Source organism: Pristiophorus japonicus, chromosome 8 (genome assembly GCF_044704955.1).
Source record: "Pristiophorus japonicus isolate sPriJap1 chromosome 8, sPriJap1.hap1, whole genome shotgun sequence".
NCBI lineage: Eukaryota > Metazoa > Chordata > Chondrichthyes > Pristiophoridae > Pristiophorus > Pristiophorus japonicus.
The window spans coordinates 240,011,148-240,026,995 of NC_091984.1; the positions used below are offsets into that span (position 1 = coordinate 240,011,148).

Genomic DNA, 15,848 nt, shown 5'->3' on the forward strand with positions numbered 1-15,848 from the left:
CGTCGCCCCGCATATTGTCAATGTTTTAATTCGTCCCGATTGTCCCCACGTCGCCCCGCGGTGGTTTAGGTTACCTTATCCAGAGCCTAGGCGGACACAAGATCGACGCCGTACCTGGCATAAGTACAATTTTAAATTTACACAGTCCCGCGTCGCCCCGCAGCTTAATCTTACGTAATTCTCTAACCTCCGCGTTGCCGCGCGTTTTTTTCCCTTTCCGCGTCGCCCCGCGGTTTGCGTCGCCGTGCGATTTAAACCAGCCCTATCCTCCGTGTCGCCCCGCGGTTCGCGTCGCCGCGTGATTTAAACTAGCCCTATATTCCGCGTCGCCCCGTGGTTTGCGTCGCTGCGTGATTTAAACTAGCCCTATCTAACCTAGCCCTATCCTCCGCGTCGCCGCGCGATTTAAATCCAATCAGTGCCGAGACGGGTCAAGTGATATACAAGGTCGACGTCACACCTGACTTGGACACTTATTTCCTAAGTTTAGAAGGTATTCGCCAGATTGACCTGGATCTCGTTCAGACACTACCTAAGAACCAGCGAGTGGCCAAACTTTCCTCAGACTTTTGGAACTGAAGGAAACTGAAGTGGTATTTTAAAGTATACTCACTCCAGTGGCCACTTTCCTCCCGTCTCGTCCAAGGCTAGTCTGGCTCTTCGGCAGTCGTCTGTTGAGATCCTACTTCTGACACCAAATGTTGATTCTGGATTTTTTCCCCTTCAATCTGTTTCAGCGAATACAGAGGCGAACACCAAAGAAGCTTATAACAAAGCAGTCTTTATTAATTGTTTCACCGGCCGGGACTTATCAGAACGAAGGAACGCTCTCCCTCAGAGTGCGGCCACTTCCCTCGGACAAGCCCCGTTACAATGTGGGGGCGCAACAGTTATACACTTTCAGTACGTAATACAATTGAAAGACATTCAGTTCACCCTATCCTTTGTGATCCCTCCTTCCCTTTGTCCACTCATTAGCCGATACCTGGCCTTCCTTGCCCAATTAAATACGGGCAAGTGGTTACAGCAACTGTTTTTCACAAGGAGCTTTCTCACACATTGCTTGTAAATGTTACAATTTTACTGGCGTGACTAGTAACTAAGACCGTGAGAAAGTCTGTTAATTGTGCTGATGTTGTAATAGTTGCAGTCTGACATTCTTTTAGTTATCTTCCATTATTCCTTTGTTCACTTCACTGTCTCTATTGCTTATACATTTTCACACATTCACAGATCGATTCTGCCTTTCTTACTCTATCAAACTCCTGCCACACAGGCCTGTGTTTCGGTTTATACATACACAACCACAACAACTTGTATTTATATAGCGCCTTTAACATAGTAAAACGTCCCAAGGCACTTCACAGGAGTGTTTTAAGACAAAACAAATACATTTGACACCAAGCCACACAAGACTAAATTACGACAGGTGCTTGGTCAAAGAGGTAGGTTTTAACGAGCGTCTTAAGGAGGAAAGAGAGGTAGAGAAGCGCAGAGGTTTAGGAAGGGAGTTCCAGAGCTTGAGGCCTAGGCAGCTGAAGGCACGGCCACCAATGGTTGAGCGATTATAATCAGGGATGCTCAAGAGGGCAGAATTAGAGGAGTGCAGAGATCTCGGGGGGCGGGGTTGTGAGGCTGAAGGAGATTACAGAGATAGGGAGGGGCAAGGCCATGGAGGGATTGGTAAACAAGAATGAGAATTTTGAAATTGAGGCGTTGCTTAGACAGGAGACAATGTAGGTCAGCGAGCACAGGGGGTGATGGGTGAACTGGGCCTGGTGCGAGTTAGGACACGGGCTGCCGAGTTTTGAATGTTTACGGTGGTAGAATGTAGGAGGCCAGCCAGGATTGCATTGCAATAGTCAAGTATAGAGGTAACAAAGGCATGGATGAGGGTTTCAGCAGCGGATGAGCTGAGGCAAGGGCGGAGACGGGCGATGTTTCGGAGGTGGAAATAGGCGGTCTTAGTTATGCTGCGGATATGTGGCCGGACACTCATTTCAGGGTCAAATATGACACCAAGGTTGCGAACAGTCTGGTTCAGCCTCAGACAGATACTTATACGCGCAAATATACAGGGGCATGTGCACAGAGACAGAGACACATGCATACATCGATACAAGCGCATACACATGCACATGCACGCACATAATTGCACTCGTATAGTACTTTCGACGTAGAAAAATGTTGCAAGGCACTAGTGCACTCACACACTCGCACAGTATTGACTGTTGCGGTTCAAGTTTTTGTTGACCCAAGATTGTGCAGCGCCGGTACGTTTTGTACTTCTGTACCTGTGAATCGGTTTTATTTCTCTTCATCTTGCTGAGCCCCAGCCTCTGGGACTGTACAATGGAGGCTTGGGCAGCGGGAACTTAGGAGGCAGATGCAGTTAAAGTGAATTGTGAAGAAGAGGGGAGGGCGAGTAATAGAAAACCCAGTGCCGATGGAGGAACACGATATATTTCCAAGTCAGGATGGTGTGTGACTTGGAGGGGAACGTGGAGGGGGTGGTGTTCCCATGCGCCTGCTGCCCTTGTCCCTCTAGGTGGTGGTGGTCGCGGGTTTGGGAGGTGCAGTCGAAGAAGCATTTCTAGGTCTGTATTTTAAATGGGATAAATGTTTGAGAGAACAGATTTTAGAATCAGTGCTGAAAATTTTAGATAAAGTTAGCAGGTTTGTCTAAACAATTTCTGCAGTGCCATCTAGGGGGATAAAATTGTGTTGGAGCCACGATGTGCTGTGTCAGAATGCTGGATGCCAGTGCTCATTCATAGTTGCACACCTGGTGAATGTGCGGTGTGGCCTGGCCCAGTAACTGGGAGAGACAGAGTGAAGCACACCAACTCTCTGACAGGGAGAAAGGCAAATGAAAGGCCAACTCGCCACACAGCACAAGTCCTGGTGGTCAGCTGAACCACAGCAACATTGGCAGAGGCCTGGCATCGCATCACCTTCACTTTCAACTGGTGGAAGGAGAAAAATAAAATTAAAATGGGCCCAAAACTTGTTTAAAAATGTTTTGTAAGCAAAATCAGTATCTTACTACTGGTTGTACCTCTCCAGTCCGGGACTCTCTGATCCGGAACCACCCGTGGTTCGGCATCAGTCCTGTTTAAAAAAGGAGGGAGAAAGAAAATAGGTAATTATAGACCTGACATCAGTAGTGGGGAAAATGTTGGAATCAGTTATTAAAGATGAAATAACAGCGCATTTGGAAAGCAGTGACAGGATCGGTCCAAGTCAGCATGGATTTATGAAAGGGAAATCATGCTTGACAAATCTTCTGGAATTTTTTGAGGATGTAACTAGTAGAGTGGACAAGGGAGAACCAGTGGATGTGGTGTATTTGGACTTTCAAAAGGCTTTTGACAAGGTCCCACACAAGAGATTGGTGCGCAAAATTAAAGCACATGGTACTGGGGGTAATGTACTGATGTGCATAGAAAACTGGTTGGCAGACAGGAAACAGAGAGTCGGGATAAATGGGTCCTTTTCAGAATGGCAGGCAGTGACTAGTGGGGTGCTGCAGGGCTCAGTGCTGGGATCCCAGCTCTTTACAATATACATCAATGATTTAGATGAAGGAATTGAGTGTAATATCTCCAAGTTTGCAGATAACACTAAACTGGGTGGCGTTGTGAGCTGTGAGGAGGACGCTAAGAAGTTGCAGGGTGACTTGGACTTGTTAGGTGAGTGGGCAAATGCATGGCAGATGCAGTATAATGTAGATAAATGTGAGGTTATCCACTTTGGGGGCAAAAACACGAAGGCAAAATATTATCTGAATAGCGGCAGATTAGGAAAGGGGGAGGTGCAACGAGACCTGGGTGTCATGGTACATCAGTCATTGAAAGTTGGCATGTAGGTACAGCAGGCGGTGAAGAAGGCAAATGGTATGTTGGCCTTCATAGCGAGGGGTTTGAGTATAGGAGCAGGGAGGTCCTACTGCAGTTGTACAGGGCCTTGGTGAGGCCTCACCTGGAATATTGTGTACAGTTTTGGTCTCCTAATCTGAGGAAGGACGTTCTTGCTTTTGAAGGAATGCAGCGAAGTTCACCAGACTGATTCCCAGGATGGCTGGTCTGACATATGAGGAGAGACTGGATCGACTGGGCCTTTATTCACTGGAGTTTAGAAGGATAAGAGGGGATCTCATAGAAACATATAAAATTCTGACGGGACTCGACAGGTTAGATGCAAGAAGAATGTTCCCGATGTTGGGGAAGTCCAGAACCAGTGGACACAGTTTAAAGATAAGGGGTAAGCCATTTAGGACTGAGATGAGGAGAAACTTCTTCACTCAGAGTTGTTAACCTGTGGAATTCCCTATCGCAAAGAGTTGTTGATGCCAGTTCATTGGATATATTCAAGAGGGAGTTAGATGTGGCCCTTATGGCTAAAGGGATCAAGGGGTATGGAGAGAAAGCAGGAAAGGGGTACTGAGGGAATGATCAGCCATGATCTTATTGAATGGTGGTGCAGGCTCAAAGGGCCGAATGGCCTACTCCTGCACCTATTTTCTATGTTTCTATGTACCTGGAGCGAGAGCGGTGGGGGGAGGTGGAGGGGGGATTGGCAACGGGGGCAGGGGGGGGGGGGTCCAGGTGCAGCGGTGGAGGGGAGGGGACACAGTGCAGCGGAGGAGGGGGTCCAGGTGCGGGGGGAAGGGGGGAGGGGACACAGTGCAGTGGGGGGGGGGGGTCCAGGTGCAGCGGGGGGCGGGGGAGGGGAGGGGACACAGTGCAGCGGAGGAAGGAGTCCAGGTGCGGGGGGGGGGTCCAGGTGCAGCGGGGGAGGGGAGGAGACACAGTGCAGCGGGCGGGTGGCGGCAGATCCAGGTGTGGGGTGCAACACTTCCTTTAAAAAAAAGTGCAGCACACCAGCACGGAGAGGGAGTGAGGCCCAAGTTTCGCTGCTGGAGTGTGGCGGAGGCTTCAGGAGCCTGGGCGCTGTCATCAGGTACCGGTAAGCCTGGACGTGACCTCCCGTGGTTCAGCAAATTTTCTGTTCCGGCACCGGTCAAGTCCTGAGGGTGCCGGACCAGAGAGGTCCAACCTGTATAACCTTCTAATGAACTATGTGAAACAGAAACATGGATTCCTGTCATTATATTGTGTGTTTTTAGGGTGAATCTGAATGTAAAAGCTGTCCTGGACTTTAGGCTCTGGATGGTTTGTTTGGTGACAGTCTGTCTGTAGGTGATCAGACCATCCACTGAACCAGTGTTTGTGTTGATGGCTTATCCCTGAACATAAGAAATAGGAGTTGGAGTAGGCCATACGGCCCCTCGAGCCTGCTCTGCCATTCAATAAAATCATGGCTGATCTTCGACCTCAAATCCATTTCCCCAACCGATCCCCATATCCCTCGATTCCCTTAGACTCAAAAAATCTATTGATCTCAGCCTTAAATATCTCAATGACTCAGCATCCACAGCCCTCTGGGGTCAAGAATTCCAAAGATTCACCACCCTCTGAGTGAAGACATTCCACCTCATCTCAGTCCTAAATGGCCGCCCCTTATCCTGAGATTGTGACCCCTGGTTCTAGACTCTCCAGCCCGGGGGGAAACATCCTCCCCGCATCTACCCTGTCAATCCCCCTCAGAATCTTACTGAATTACAATTCTTTATCAGAGTCACTGCTGTGCCCATTGACTGGCACACACCTGTAAACAGTTGTGTGTGAATGATTCAGCACAGTTGAATCGTCTTCAATCCCAGTCTCCAGCCCCAGTATCTGGTGCTGCACCAACTTAAAATACAGATTTCCTTTCTTCATCAACTCTTCGTGTGTGCCTTGTTCTGCCACTGCGCCCTTGTCGAGGACGATTATTTTCTGCGCTTTTTCCACAGTGCTCAAACGATGCGCTACAATCAGGATGGTGCAGTGCTGCTTTACCTTGAACAGTGCTTGCTGGACCTGAAATATTGAATAGCAACGTTTGAACCTGCACATGCCACCAGAACGGAGCTTCAAATATTTTAACCATCTTACCTGTATACAAACAATCATACTCAATGTGGGACAAAAGAAACCTTTAAAATGTCCATTCTCTGGGCTCCTTGTGCTCAAATGTCCCTTTACTGTTCGGTTACTGTGGTGATGTTCCCGACCTGAGGCGATCTCAGTGTGACTCCATTCAATCCACACCTTTGGACCAGCCCAAGAATTCATCTGTTGCTCCCCGTCGCTAGGAGACCGAGCTACAAGCCCCCATCGCTAGGAGACCGAGCTACAAGCCCCCATCGCTAGGAGGCCGAGCTACGACCCCGTCGCTAGGAGGCCGAGCTACGACCCCGTCGCTAGGAGGCCGAGCTACGACCCCATCGCTAGGAGGCCGAGCTACGACCCCGTCGCTAGGAGGCCGAGCTACGACCCCGTCGCTAGGAGGCCGAGCTACGACCCCGTCGCTAGGAGGCCGAGCTACGACCCCGTCGCTAGGAGGCCGAGCTACGACCCCGTCGCTAGGAGGCCGAGCTACGACCCCGTCGCTAGGAGGCCGAGCTACGACCCCGTCGCTAGGAGGCCGAGCTACGACCCCGTCGCTAGGAGGCCGAGCTACAAGCCCGTCGCTAGGAGGCCGAGCTACGACCCCGTCGCTAGGAGGCCGAGCTACAAGCCCCCGTCGCGAGGAGGCCGAGCTACGGCCCCGTCGCTAGGAGGCCGAGCTACGACCCCGTCGCTAGGAGGCCGAGCTACGACCCCCGTCGCTAGGAGGCTGAGCTACGGTCCCCGTCGCTAGGAGGCTGAGCTACGGTCCCCGTCGCTAGGAGGCCGAGCTACGGTCCCCGTCGCTAGGAGGCTGAGCTACGGTCCCCGTCGCTAGGAGGCCGAGCTACAAGCCCGTCGCTAGGAGGCCGAGCTACGACCCCCGTCGCTAGGAGGCTGAGCTACGGTCCCCGTCGCTAGGAGGCCGAGCTACGACCCCGTCGCTAGGAGGCCGAGCTACAAGCCCGTCGCTAGGAGGCCGAGCTACGACCCCGTTGCTAGGAGGCCGAGCTACAAGCCCGTCGCTAGGAGGCCGAGCTACAAGCCCGTCGCTAGGAGGCCGAGCTACGGCCCCCGTCGCTAGGAGGCCGAGCTACAAGCCCGTCGCTAGGAGGCCGAGCTACGGCCCCCGTCGCTAGGAGGCCGAGCTGTGGAGACGGGCCAATAAATCCATTGCGGTACTGAGGGAGCGCCGCACTGTCAGAGGGGCAGTACTGAGGGAGTGCCGCACTGTCAGAGGGGCAGCACTGAGGGAGCGCCACACTGTCAGAGGGGCAGTACTGAGGGAGCGCTGCACTGTCGGAGGGGCAGTACTGAGGGAGTGCTGCACTGTCGGAGGGGCAGTACTGAGGGAGCGCTGCACTGTCGGAGGGGCAGTACTGAGGGAGCGTTGCGCTGTCGGAGGGCCGCACTGTCGAAGGTGCCGTCTTTCACGCAAGTAAATTCTATATGTTGTGGGAAAGACATTCAGTTTTATAGCATATCTCAATGTGATGTTTGCTTACGTTATATTCACTTTCTGCGTCCAGTGCACTCGTAGCTTCATCCAGTAGTAAAACCCGAGGGTGACGAACCAACGCACGGGCTATGGCTACTCTTTGCTTCTGACCACCAGACAGCTGTGTGCCTTTCTCTCCACTCTCTGCTCAAAATACAAAGGAAAAGGTTTATACTGTTTGTATGTGTGTGTATTGTATATGTTCATATGTTCTTAAATATATTTATCAGCTGATCTTTCAAGTCCTGTAACCACTCCCTCGCACCCCCCTCTCTCCCCCCACCTTGCGAGATCTCTGCGCTCCTCAAATTCTGGCCTCTTACACATCCCTGATTTTAATCGCTCCATTGGTGGCCATGACTTTAGCTGCCTGGGCCCTAAACTCTGGAATTCCCTACCTCTCTCTCCTCTTTTAAGATGCTCATTGATATCCTCCTGCACTCTACAGCTTGATCCAAGAGATAGATTTTAATCAACTGGTCAGGTGGGCAGAACAGTGGCAAATGGAATTTAATCTGGAGAAGTGTGAAGTAATGCATTTGGGGAGGGTAACTACGAAATTGAACACACATTAAATGGTAGGACACTGAAAAGTGTAGAGGAACAAAGGGACCTGGGAGTGCATGTCCACAGATCCCTGAAGGTATCAGGCCAGGTAGATAAGGTGGTTAAGAAGCCATATGGAATGCTTGCCTTTATTAGCCGAGGCACAGAATACAAGAGCAGGGGAGTTATGCTTGAACTTTATAAAACACTAGTTAGGCCACAACTGCATGCAGTTCTGGTCACCACATTACAGGAAAGACGTGATTGCACTGGAACGGGTACAGAGGAGATTTATAAGGATGTTGCCGGGAGTGGAGAATCTTAGCTATGAGGACAGGTTGGATAGGCTGGATTTGTTTTCCTTGAAACAGAGGAGACTGAGGGGATACCTCATTGAGATGTATAAAATTATGAGGGGCCTAGATAGAGTGGATAGAAAGGGCCTATTTCCCTTAGCAGAGGGGTCAACAACCAGGGGGCATAAATTTAAAGTAATTGGTAGAAGTTTGAGAGGGATTTGAGGGGAAATTTCTTCACTCAGAAGGTGGTGGGGGTCTGGAACTCACTGCCTGAGAGGGTTGTAGAGGCAGAAACCCTCACCACATTTAAAACGTACTTGGATATGCACTTGAAGTGCTGTAACCTGCAGGGCTACAGATCTAAAGCTGGAAAATGGGATTGGATAGTCTCTTGTTGGCCGGCATGGACACGATGGGCCGAAATGGCCTCCTTCCGTGCTGTAAATTTCTGTGATTCTAAGCTTTTGGGCATCTGTCTTGGTATATCCTGTGGCTCAGTGTCAAAAATGTTTTTTATTGACATCGCTCTTGTGAAGCGCCTTGAGATGTTTTACTAAGTTAAATGCATTATATAAAAGTAAGTTTATATAGCGCATTTTATAAGACTGGGTTTCTTTTTCTTGAAAAAAGGCTGAAGGGCGACTTAATAGAGGTCTTTAAAATTATGAAAGGTTTTATGAAAGAGTGGATACAAAGAGAATGTTTCCGCTTGTGGGGAAGAGCATAACTAGAGGCCATTAATATAAGATAGTCACCAAGAAATCCAATAGGGAATTCAGAAGAAATCGCTTTACTCGAGAGTGGTGAGAATGTGGAACTCGCTGCCACAGGGAGTGGTTGCAGTGAATAGTATCGATGCATTTAAGGGGAGGCTAGACAAGCATGAGGGAGAAGGGAATAGAGGGTTATGCTGATAGATTTAGATGAGGAAAGACGGGAGGAGACTCGAGTGGAACATAAACGCCGGCATGGACTGGTTGGGCTGAATGGCCTGTTTCTGTGCCATATATCCGATGTAAGTTGTTGTTGTGTCGGTATGGTAAGTTGGATGATGCACTATTTTAGAGCAAGACTGGATCAACTGGGCTTGTATTCACTGGAGTTCAGAAGAATGAGAGGGGATCTCATAGAAATGTTTAAAATTCTGATGGGTTTAGACAGGTTAGATGAAGGAAGAATGTTCCCAATGTTGGGGAAGTCCAGAACCAGGGGTCACAGTCTAAGGATAAGGGGTAAGCCACTTAGGACCGAGATGAGGAGAAACTTCTTCACCCAGAGAGTGGTGAACCTGTGGAATTCTCTATCACAGGAAGTTGTTGAGGCCAATTCACTAAATATATTCAAAAACGAGTTAGATGTAGTCCTGACTACTAGGGGGATCAAGGGGTATGGCGAGAAAGCAGGGATGGGGTACTGAAGTTGCATGTTCAGCCATGAACTCATTGAATGGTGGTGCAGGCTCGAAGGGCCGAATGGCCTACTCCTGCACCTATTTTCTATGTTTCTATGTTTTTACAAGGACAAAGTGATATACTTCAAAATCGATAACGGATTATTCTCCTCAGGTGGGGCTACGATTACATGTGTATTTGCTGTAAACACTACCTGAATGGTCATTCAGAGTTTAATTGTTGTTTGATCAGGGAACTTTGAGATTGAATATATTTGTCAGTTTTAGCCTGCAGCTCAGGATCCAGCATTTTAAGATTGTTTGCTCTCCAGGCTGTAGGTCAGAACGCAGGATGAAATATCGAGGTAGCTTTGTCTTTTTTTTTTAAAGTGTGATAGTTAAGGTTATTTGTGAAGTTATAGAGTACAGACATTGTGCCTGCTGTATTAATATCTGTATCGAACCTTGGTTAGACCACACTTGGAGTACAGTATACAGTTCTGGGAACCATATTATAAAAAGGATATAAAGGCACCGGAGAGGGTACAGAGAAGATTTACAAGGATGATACCAGAAATGCGAGGGTATACATATCAGGAAAGGATGAACAGGCTGGGTCTCTTTTCTCTTGAAAAGAGAAGACTAAGGGGTGACCTTCTAGAGGTATTTAAAATTATGAAAGGTTTTGATAGAGTAGACACAGGGAGAGTGTTTCTACTTGTGAGGAAGAACATAATTATAGACCGTCAATATAAAATAGTCACCAAGGAATCAAATAGGGAATTCAGAAGAAACTTCTTTACCCCGAGAGTGGTGAGAAAGTGGAACTCGCTACCCCAGGGAGTGGTTGAGGTGAATAGTATCGCTGCATTTAAGGGGAGGCTAAAAAGTTGTAAAGATTGCTGAAGAAATTTGCACACGAGGTAACCAATTGCAAGAATTTGCCTATACTTGTGTGACAGCGACGTGTGACCGAAATTGCAACACAGGAACGTCTGTACTGAGAGACACAAGACATGGCTGCAAACGTATATTACACAGGATACTAGTAAATTTCCCATGATGTGGAAGAATAAGAAATGTAGAAGACGGTGATGGAGTTTGGAAGAAAAACTTGCTCCACAGTGTCGCCTAGTGGCCAGCAACTTCATTTTATGCCCATTGACAGAAAATGAAATGGGAAATGTTGATATAGCAATTTACAAGGTAAATCTGACCAAAAATTGTGGCAACAGGAAGTAGGGTTTGTGGACAGAAAATGCATGAATTAGACAAGATTTTAATATTATATAATAGTTTTATACATCTAAGATTATAACTAAGATCTTATATATAAGATCAGCCATAGAAACATAGAAAATAGGTGCAGTAGTAGGCCATTCGGCCCTTCGAGTCTGCACCACCATTCAATATGATCATGGCTGATCATTCCCTCAGTACCACTTTCCTGCTTTCTCTCCCTACCCCTTGATCTCTTTAGCCGTAAGGGCCATATCTAACTCCCTCTTGAATATATCCAATGAACTGGCATCAACAACTCTCTGCGGTAGGGAATTCCACAGGTTAACAACTCTCTGAGTGAAGAAGTTTCTCCTCATCTCAGTCCTTAATGGCCTATCCCTTATCCTAAGACTGTGTCCCCTGGTTCTGGACTTCCCCATCATCGGGAACATTCTTCCCGCATCTAACCTGTCAAGTCCCATCAGAATCTTGTAAGTTTCTATGAGATCCCCTCTCATCCTTCTAAACTCCAGCGTAAAAAGGCCCAGTTGATCCAGAGTCTCCTCATATGTCAGTCCCGCCATCCCGGGAATCAGTCTGGTGAACCTTCGCTGCACTCCCTCAATAGCAAGAACGTCCTTCCTCAGATTAGGAGACCAAATCTGAATACAATATTCCAGGTGAGGCCTCACCAAGGCCCTGTACAACTGCAGTAAGACCTTCCTGCTCTTATACTCAAATCCCCTAGCTATGAAGGCCAACATACCATTTGCCTTCTTCACTGCCTGCTGTACCTGCATGCCAACTTTCAATGACTGATGAACCATGACACCCAGGTCTCGTTGCACCTCCCACTTTCCTAATCTGCCGCCATTCAGATAATATCCTGCCTTCGTGTTTTTGTCACCAAAGTGGATAACCTCACATTTATCCACATTATACTGCATCTGCCATGCATTTGCCCACTCACCTAACCTATCCAAGTCACCCTGCAGCCTTTTAGCGTCCTCCTCACAGCTCACACCGCCACCCAGTTTAGTGTCATCTGCAAACTTGGAGATATTACACTCAATTCCTTCATCTAAATCATTAATGTATATTGTAAAGAGCTGGGGTCCCAGCACTGAGTCCTGCGGCACTCCACTAGTCACTGCCTGCCATTCTGAAAAGGACCCATTTATCCCGACTCTCTGCCAACCAGTTCTCTATCCATGTCAGTACATTACCCCCAATACCATGTGCTTTGATTTTGCACACCAATCTCTTGTGTGGGACCTTGTCAAAAGCCTTTTGAAAGTCCAAATACACCACATCCACTGGTTCTCCCTTGTCCACTCTACTAGTTACATCCTCAAAAAATTTCAGATGATTTGTCAAGCATGATTTCCCTTTCATAAATCCATGCTGACTTGGACCGATCCTGTCACTGCTTTCCAAATGCGCTATTTCATTTTTAATAATTGATTCCAACATTTTCCCCACTACTGATGTCAGGCTAACCGGTCTATAATTACACGTTTTCTCTCTCCCTCCTTTTTTAAACAGTGGTGTTACATTAGCTACCCTGTTGGAAAATGATCACCAATGCATCCACTATTTCTATGGCCACTTCCTTAAGTACTCTGGGATGCAGACTATCAGGCCCCAGGGATTTATCGGCCTTCAATCCCACCAATTTCCCTATCACAATTTCACGCTTTATAAGGATATCCTTCAGTTCCTTCTTCTCACTAGACCCTCGGTCCCCTCGTATTTCCGGAAGGTTATTTGTGTCTTCCTTCATGAAAACAGAACTAAAGTATTTGTTTAACTGGTCCGCCATTTCTTTGTTCCCCATTATAAATTCACCGGAATCTGACTGTAAGGGACCTACGATTTATTCGGAGCTGCAATTTATTCAAATGCAATCATGTTCTTTTTTAAATGGACCTGCCATGATCTTTTTGAATGGCAGAGCAGGTGCGAGGGGCCAAATGGCCAACTCCTGTTCCTATTTCTTATGTTCTTATAACACACACAATAAAAATGATATAATTTCACTCCATTTCTTTGAGTCTCTTACAGAATTACATTAGGCTTGGAAGTATTTTTATTAGATAAGGCAAGAATGTAATTTTTTTTTTAACTATTGTGAACAGAATCTTTCATTCTGCCTACAGACGAAACGTTGAGGGCTGTCAGCTGAACTTGATTGTGCAAGAATCCATTTCTCTGGATCATGCACTACAATCTTGTGCCAGTGAATATAATGCTCTTTCATTCGAAGCTGCAATTTATTCAAATGCAATTATGTTCTTATTTAAATATTACAATTGCCAAATGCCACAAGACTACTCAGATACACTTTAAAACATTTGTTTCCTGGCAATTTGTTCTCTCTGCTCTGAAGAGATCATTTAGTTTTGTTACAACTGACTAATCTCACTCACTCAGGCCAACACTCAATATTCAATCTCAGTGATATCCTTATTTATACTTTATCATGTTTTTCAATGCAGTTTTTAAAAATTAATTCACAGGATGTGAGGTCACTGATTATGCCAGCATTTATTGTCCATCCCTAGTTGTCCACTTCAGAGGGCAGTTAACACAAAGTGTCTGCAATGGGATATAGATAGATAAAGTGAGTGGGTAGTTAGGTGACAGATGGAGTATAATGTAGGGAAATGTGAGGTTATTCACTTTGGTAGGAAGAATAGAAAAACAGAATTTTTTTTAAATGGTGAGAAACTTTTAAATGGTGTTCAGAGAGATTTGAGTGTCCTTGTGCAAGAAACACAGAAAGCTCGCATGCAGGTACAGCAAGCAATACGGAAGGCAATAGCTTGTTGGCTTTTATTGCAAGGGGGTTGGAGTAGGAGTAAGGAAGTCTTGTTACAATTGTACAGGCCCTGGTGAGACCACACCTGGAGTACTGTGCACAGTTTTGGGTCTCCTTATCTAAGGAAGGATATACTTGCCTTGGAGGCGGTACAACGGAGGTTCACTAGATTGATTCCTGGGATGAGAGTGCTGTCCTAGGATGAGAGATTGTGTAGAATGGGCCCATACTCTCTGGAGTTTAGAAGAATGAGAGGTGATCTCATTGAAACATACAAGATTCTGAGGGGGATTGACAGGGTAGATGCAGAGAGGATGTTTCCCCTGAGCTGGAGAGTCTAGAACCAGGGGTCACAGTCTCAGGATAAGGGGTCGGCCATTTAGGACTGAGATGAGGAGGGTGGTGAATCTTTGGAATTCTCTGCCCCGGGGGGCTGTGGATGCTGTCTCTGAGGAAAGTGGAGTTAAGGTCGATGATCAGCCATGATCTTATTGAATGGCGGAGCAGGCTCGAGGGGCCGTGGGGCCTATTCCTAATTCTTATGTTCTTATGTTAAGAGTCAATCACATTGATGAGGGACTGAAGCCACATGTAGGCCCAGACTGGGTAAGGGCGGCAGATTTCCTTCCCTAAAGGACAGTAGTGAACTGGTTAGGTTTTTAACTTCATGTTCACTTTTACTGATACCGGCTTTTTATTGACAGATTTTTAAGAAAAACTGAATGAAGTTAAAAATACATTTCAATCCATGTGTTCAGAAATAAAGAGACCCTTGTCATCAGGAATGGACTGAGGATTATCACTGGTAAAATGAGAGAGAAGGTTACAAGACAATTTTTCCACACAGAAGGTTATTAGAGCATGGAATGCCTCACCAAAGAGTGGCTTTTGAGACCGAGGCTATCCCATTTAAAAGGGAATTGGATAAGGAATTTGAAAAGGAAGCAAATAAAAGGATACGGGGACTGGGCAGAGCAATGGGATTAGGGTAGACAGCTAGCATTGGCTGGGGCAGATTGGGCTGAGTTGTGATGTGATTTATGATTCTATAATCCATAAACTAGTAGCAGCTCTAGAGAGTCACGTAGCTGTATATTTTTTTGAAGAAAAAGATTTCAGCTCACACACTAAAAGCTTCCCATTACTGAAATAGCATTCCTGACACCAATCCGTTCTGGGTTAAGGACTTGCGATCTGGAGAAGCACAGCTGTGTGAGCCCAACACACCGAACACACAACCCAAGTTTCTATCCATCTTACTGCTGTAATTGACAGGGTTACCGTGGGAATGAGACACGCATCTTCAAAGTGGACCCCTCTCCCTCTTGGGTCCAACAATTTTTTTTTTACAGCAAGTGTAATTTCTATGTACTTAAACCCACTTATTTGTTATTTCTTCTTAAATCAGCAAAATACATGGATATTCATTAACAAGCTTTTACTATACTATTATCATTTTATGAATGTTTGATAGTTATAAGCAGTAAAATGGTCAATAACAATAGCAGCAACATACATTTATATAACCCCTTTAACACAGGTAAACGTCGCAAGGCGCTTCACAGGTGCATAAAAATTGAAACTGAGGCAAAAGAAATATTAATTAGGACAGATAACAGGAGGAGAGGTAGAGAGGCGGCGAGATTTAGAGAGGGATTTCCAGAGTTTCGAGCCTAGACAGCTGAAGGCACCTCCACCAATGGTGGGACGAAGGGAGTGGGGAATGTGCACAAGGCCAGAATTAAAGGAGCGCAGAGATCTCGGAGGGCTATAGGACGTTACAGAGACAGGGAAGGGCGAGGCCAGGGAAGGATTTTAACATTAGGATGATCATTTTAAATGAGGTGTTGCCGGACTGGGAGCCAATGGAGGTCAGCGAGCACAGGGGTGATGGGTGAGTGGGACTCGGTGTGAGTTAGGACATAGGGGGTGATGGGTGAGCGGGACTCGGTGTGAGTTAGGACACAGGGCAGGGGGTGATGGGTGAGCGGGACTCGGTGTGAGTTAGGACATAGGGGGTGATGGGTGAGCGGGACTCGGTGTGAGTTAGGACACAGGGCAGGGGGTGATGGGTGAGCGG

At 47.0% G+C, this 15,848-nt stretch overlaps 1 protein-coding gene across 1 annotated transcript in view; it reads right to left on the reverse strand.

Annotated features, from left to right (window-relative positions):
- Positions 1–5,621: 5,621 nt before the first annotated feature.
- Positions 5,622–15,848, reverse strand: part of abcb9 (ATP-binding cassette, sub-family B (MDR/TAP), member 9) — a 59,070-nt gene continuing 48,843 nt past the window's right edge. Inside the window, exons 11-12 of the mRNA XM_070888353.1 lie at positions 7,499–7,635; positions 5,622–5,924 (exon numbers count right to left, since the gene is read on the reverse strand). Of these exons, the coding sequence (XP_070744454.1) occupies positions 5,622–5,924; positions 7,499–7,635 (440 nt within the window). The remainder of the gene's footprint in view (positions 5,925–7,498; positions 7,636–15,848) is intronic.